Here is a 6369-nt window from a genome sequence, read left to right as displayed (position 1 = left end):
TGAGGTCAGGGGCCATCAAGGGAAACCAGACCTCATGTGCTCAGTGCAGAGACTGCGCCAGGGCCCCGAGGGGCTGCGTCTGTTCCCCTCATCAGTTCCCCCAGCACCCCACAACCCAGGCCCCACCTCAGTGCTTCCTGGTCGTATTACTAGGACACTGTGAGTCCTGACCTTAAGGGGCACCTCAGAATCCTTAAGTCCTTTCTCAGCAGCAGGACAGACACCTTCCCACCAGGACATATTTCCTACAGCCTGCGTTTCGGGGGCCAGAGACATGTCATCCATCTTTGGAGAAAACGTCTTCTGTGGCCCAGACACATGGTGTTGGCCACTCAGGATGACCAAGGAGCCCTGCAGATGGATTACCCCTACTTCCCTGAAGACTGTTACTTCCTCGGCTACCTGGAGGACATCCCTCTGTCCACGGTCACTGTTGAGACGTGCTCTGGGGGCATGGAAGGTGTCATGATGTTGGATGACCTCACGTATGAAATCTCACCTCTCAGGGCTTCAAACAGGTTTGAACACATCGTTTCACAGTTGGTGGCCGATAAAAACGCCATGGGACCAATGTACGGTCTGGACCACAAGGACGTCCCAAGCCCCCTGAACCCTGGAGTGAACTACAGTGCAGAGCCTCGGATTTCTAGCATGATGTATAGTGCCCATGAAGCTGCCCTGAAGGGGATCGTGCAGTGTTCCCGCTCCATGTATGGCAGATACGACAATGTCAGCAAGTGTTCTGAGTTCCTAATACACATGTTTAACACAGTCGACACCCTTATGAGGGGAGTTGAGTTCAGGTTCTATATTTCTATGGTGGTTGTATATTCCGAGCATGATCCTGTTTCATTTCCTAGTGGTGAATGGTATTCGTCAGGGATGCCTATACACAAACATTACGAGGATATATTCTACTGGCCATTTAGACCTGCCTCCTGCACACTAGTACTTAAAGAAAACCCACATGAATCTGCATTTGAACCAGTTCCATATAGTATGTGCAATAGAGGATCCATCACCTTTGTCGCTGCACTATACAGGCCTGCGATATTGTTAGCTATCATTGCTGCCAACCATCAGGGGAGAATGATTGGAATGCTGTATGATGGAAGCCACTGTGTTTGCCAGAGAAGGAACACATGTATTATGTTCAGGTGGCCTGGGATAACAGATGCATTCAGTAATTGTTCCTTCACCCATGTACAGCATATAGTTAGTAATCCTGCACTTAATACGTGCTATTACCGCTCTGAGCGGGTTCTTCATAATAGCAGCATAACAATGAACCGCTGTGGGAATTACGTAGTGGAAGGCCAGGAGCAGTGTGACTGTGGGCCCCTGAAGGAGTGTTACACCAGTGGCTGTTGCAACACCGAGTGTACATTTACAGAGGGAAGCTCTTGTGATCGAGGAGCCTGCTGTGCCAACTGCACCCACAGCCCCATGATGACACTTTGCAGAACTGTCAAAAACGTGTGTGATCTCCCAGAGCACTGCTCTGGAAGTGACAGCAACTGCCCTGAAGATACTCACCTGCAAGATGGAACTCCATGCAGTCAAGACGGCTACTGTTACAATGGCAACTGTACCGACCGCACCATGCACTGCAAGGAGATCTTTGGTGAATCTGCTATGAATGCTGAGGATGCTTGTTACTCTAAAAACTTGGCAACGCACCGATTTGGACACTGTGGGAGATCAGAGAATCAGATGGTGTACACTCCCTGTACTGGAGCTGACAAGATGTGCGGAAGGCTGCAGTGTAATAACGTCACCCGCCTCCCCGTATTACAGGAGCACGTTTCGTTCCACCAGTCTTACATCGACGGGGCCTACTGCTTTGGACTGGACGAACACCATTCAACAGGGACCACTGATGCTGGAAAAGTGAGGACAGGAACCCCGTGTGGCATGGGGAAGATGTGCATTGGCAGTTCATGTAACACATCAATAAATGCACTGGATTATGACTGTCTCCCTGAAAAGTGCAGTTATAAAGGGGTCTGCAACAATCACAGGCACTGTCACTGTCACGTAGGCTGGGAGCCTCCTAATTGTGACAAATTAGGTCATGGTGGGAGTGTGGAGAGTGGGCAGCTTCCAAAGAGAGTGCGGACAGTAGACCGGAACCCAGAACTGATCATCTACTTGAGACTGCTGTATGGCCGTTTCTATGTCTTCATCGCGGCACTGCTCATTGCATATGCATTGAATGCAAAGACTATCAAGACTGTCAAAGAGGAAGAAGCAGCAGCAGGAGGAGAAGAAGCAGCAGAAGGAGAAGCAGCAGGAGGAGAAGAAGCTTAATAACAGACAGCCAGCCAGCCTCCTGACCCCTGTGGAATACAGAGCACCCAAAGTGACATCCATGAAGAAGAGGCAGAGAGAGAGACGCACAGTCCTCCTCCTCCTGGCACAAGTTGACCTTGAGAGATCACCGATCAGCACTCTGAAATAAACATTTCCACACCACAGTGAGTGTCTTCCACATCTTTGGGTGCTGGTTAGGTCTCCAAGCTGAGCCTGCGCCTCTGGCTGCAGGAGACCCGAGGCTGCAGGCCCTGGGGCCAGTGGGAGTTGTCATGTCCACGGTATTCCAACACTTCCTCTCTTTCTCAGGGTGCTGAGCACTGACTCTCTAGGTGGCCTCTCCTCTAGACCCAAAGGGAGCTCAGGGAATTGAGGCCTGCCTCCAGCCGAAGCGGCCTGCTCCACAGCGGCAGTGGGGGACGGCTGGGGGCTGGGGGAGCCAGGGAGGTAGCCTCCAATGCCCACCAGGCCCAAGCTGAGTGCAGATTGCCCTTGGTGGAAGATGGAGCTCTGGGTGGACACTGCCTTCCACAGAAATCAACCAGAAAGGCCAGTGGAGGGGAGCAGCCAGCCTCTGGCCCTCGTGGGGCACTGTCCAAACCTCACTCCTCCTCTCCATGCTGGGTCCACATCCCCTTGAACTCAGGGTGGAGGTAACCGAGAGCCTCGGAGCAGCAGGGCCAGGCTCCTGGGAGAGCAGGCTGCTGTGGAGGGCATCTGAAGCGCTCTGTGTCAGCACCCTTTAAATAAAGAGAGAAAGGGAAAACGCACAGCGCAGAATCTCCCCTGCACTGTAGGTGCCGATCCCGCCCCACCCACAGACCTCAGAAATGAGGCCTCGCACCTCCCAGGGAAGACGAGTTCCAGGCCCCGGTGAAGGGCACCTTCAAACCACCCTGCTCCCTCGGGTGTTGGAGAAGGACTTCCTCCTTCCTCCAGCACATCTGGACACGCTGCCCTGAGCTTCCTCCAAGTACACCCCTCCCTGCCCAGCTCTGTGCCTCTCCCTGTACTTATGATGGTGTCATCAGTGAAGATAAAGGGGAAGGTTGAGCGGAGCTCAGCTGTCAAATGCCCATGGCCGCCTGTCCTCGGGCTGTGGTGTTTGGGCCTGGGAGCTCCAGCCGCTCCGTGCTTCCTCATCTCCCCTCCGTTATCCTCAAAGCTGTCCTTAGCAGGGCCAGGACGTGCTCCCTGTGGGGCTGAGTCCCCTCTCTCCAGGTCACTGCCCAGCTGCACCCAGGAGCCTGCCCTGGGCACATAGCAGGTCCCACCTGTGGTCATGGCCTCCGCCACTGTGTCCCTCCTCCCTCACCTTGCACACACAGAGCTGTGAGGAGACAGGGAGGAACAGGGAAGGCAGCTATGGGGTTTGGTTGAAGAGTTGGCAGGTGGTTTGGGCTTAACAACTGAATCCTGGGTGAGCGTCACGGCAGTGCCTGCTTTATCCAAAGTGGGTCTAGCAGCTACGTACTGAAGTCAGGGCAACCAGCTGAGATGAACAGCCGCTCCAGGTCCCAGGTGCAGTGTCAAAGACACACTTCCACCATCCCAGGGCATTGCCCATCGGAGCCCTCCCTGTGCATGGGGTCGCGCCCCAGCGCCTGTGGCTCTGTGCTGTGTTCTTGCACCTCAGGAGATTCTGGAGCCCTGGAGAGGACAGCTGAGGCCGCCCAGCAGTGGACCCACCATCTGCTGCACTTGGCCTGACCTCCTGTGGCTGCAGCTGTTCCAAGCTCCACTCCTGAAGTCCCAGCAGGTACTATTTCAGCGAGGTCGGCATCCCGGGAGATTCCACTTCTCTCCTACAGTTTGACAGACTGAGACCTGTTGGCAGTGGCTCTGCTGCCCTGGCCTGTTCCCCTCACTCTCTCCTTGGGGGGCGATCACGGCATCCTGCACCCTGGCATGATGGGGCTTCATCACTGAAGAACAGGAGGCCCTCAACGGGGTGCTCCTTGTGAGGTGTTGCTCCTGCAGGGGGGTTCTTGCACACCAGCCCCCGAGGTCAGGATGGATCCCAGACCCTTGCTGCCTGCTGGGCCGGAGCTCGATCCAGGCTGGCTCCAGGGCCTGTGATCTCTCTCCTTGTCTCATTTCTTTAACCACGGGGTGCAGTCTTCTAGGGACCTGTGTCTGTGGTCTCATCCCTTGGGAGGCCATGAAGTCCACTCCATCTAATTTGGACCCCAAGGTGAGGAACTCATGTTAGGACCTTCCTTTCCCCAAACACACATGTGTAAGTCGGTGTGCAGGGTCTCCCTTGGGCAACCGTGTGGATGGATACTTTTCCTCAAATGCTGCGGCAAGAGCAGAGTTCATCCAGCCTGATGGAGGCACAGCAGTCATCGGCTGTGCCTGAGCAGCAAGCCCAGCATTTGGAAACATAGCCATGGAAGGGCGACACACGGGGGCTGGGAGGGGTCCTCTGAGGAGGTTGTGCAGTGGGCAGTGTTAACTCCCCACCTGGCCTTCTTCTGCTCTGGGCACAATTAGCTATCCCCCAGATCCCCTTTGGCACTTTTTTGGGGAAAGTAGCTGACATTAAGATGCATCAGGACAGCCAGGACTTGGGTGCGTTCCTGCAAACCTGAGATGCTTGTCCAGTGTCTCTGTTGCTTGCTAGACTGCTGCCTGGCCTCTGCCCTGTGGGGCAGGAGGGTGTGCTGAGTCAAAAGGACCATGGCCTCCACCCCTGCATCCCACGCCTGCCTCCTGAGCTCTGCATCACACTTTCTGAGAGGTGCAGACAATTTGCCTGCCCAGACAGCTTCATCAGCAAAGCCAGTCTGGAACTCCGTGGCTTTCCTTCTCCCTGACCTCCCTGACATTGTTGCTTCATTCCAGTATTTTCTCCACTTCACACCAGGCTTTGCTTTTCTCAGAAATAGAAAAAGAAAGAAACAACTTTGCATAAAAATGATAAAGGCCACAGAACAGGCTATGTAGTGCAGACGTTCCAACTTTCCAGACTTGGACCCTTTTTTAATAGTAAATGTCATCACACATTCAGTGTTTCAGGTACCTGCAGCTCCAGCAAGCCCACAAAGAGAGCTCAGGCCCAGCGAATCCTACAGAAGAATCTCTCTCCATCTGTCAGTGCCACCTACTTTGACCAGCCAGATCTTCAGAGATGACGTGGGGAGGGTGGAAGTAGCCTCCAGTCTTCCATCCAGTTCCCACATGACACCAGGAACTTACCCAGGGATTTTGTCAGATGACCTCCTTCAGCAACACACACACAGTCTGTTTCTGCCCAGGTGATTTGGATTAATAAATCCAGCAGAGCCCTCCTCCTGCTGTTATGGGCCAGGCTATATGGACAGTGACCAAACTCCATTTTACCCTGAGGCTCCACGTCATGTAAGAGATTCTTCTCCCATGGGAACACCTCCCTCTGTACCCAGCTACAGTTGCTTAGCACAGCATGTTTGGTGACATAAAATGGCAATTCTTATACAATGTAAAATTGTTCTCTCTTTGGTTCCCATTTTTCTTGGACAATAGACCCTGTTGGAGTTTAATTGTCCAGACGCTGGTAACCATTCTTTAACTTGTGCTAAACTAGGGACGTTTTGGCCCACTCCCCCTTCTGCTTATGATTTTAGATCTCATGATGTTTGCTTATGGTTTTGAATCATAGCAGCAGCTACTTATGATTCATGTGGTTTTGGACTATAAAGGTGTCCTCTAACCCCGGAAGGAGGGCGAAGGGTGTAGACTGGCAGCCCTCCCTTGGCCTGCCAGCTGGTGCATGCAGACCCCCAGCTGGCCAACAAAGGTTCTGTCTCCTGCTTTAAGATCGACTTGGTGATTTATTGCAATCTCACCATAGCACTGGGCAGTCTTCTCACTCCTGGTCCTTCTGCAGGGTCTCTGGTTCTTCTAGGAGCAGCTGTAAGGACTCTGAGAGTCCGATTGGCAAGGGGCGGAGGCCAAATCTGTCCTTCTGGGGTTCAGGGGCCCCACTGCCGCCAGGAGAGCAGATCCCAAGAGCCGAGGCAGGGCGCTCTCAGTACTGGGCCCAGGACTGGTTGCTGAGAGGGCAGGGAGAGT

General features: G+C 53.7%; 1 protein-coding gene across 1 annotated transcript; it reads left to right on the top strand.

The window, feature by feature from the left end:
* Positions 1-318: 318 nt before the first annotated feature.
* LOC143641498 (disintegrin and metalloproteinase domain-containing protein 21-like) lies at positions 319-2310 on the top strand. Its single transcript, XM_077108999.1, has one exon. The coding sequence runs from the start codon at positions 319-321 to the stop codon at positions 2308-2310; it is 1992 nt and encodes a 663-aa protein (XP_076965114.1).
* Positions 2311-6369: the final 4059 nt, after the last annotated feature.

The sequence above is a fragment of the Callospermophilus lateralis genome, chromosome 3 (assembly GCF_048772815.1).
Source record: "Callospermophilus lateralis isolate mCalLat2 chromosome 3, mCalLat2.hap1, whole genome shotgun sequence".
Lineage (NCBI taxonomy): Eukaryota > Metazoa > Chordata > Mammalia > Rodentia > Sciuridae > Callospermophilus > Callospermophilus lateralis.
Note: the sequence above shows the minus strand (reverse complement) of the source record. Positions and strands in the feature narration are given on the sequence as shown.

Bases quoted from the DNA above. Each gene is read 5' to 3' on its own strand.
- LOC143641498 (XM_077108999.1), top strand. From the start codon at position 319: ATGGTGTTGGCCACTCAGGATGACCAAGGAGCCCTGCAGATGGATTAC.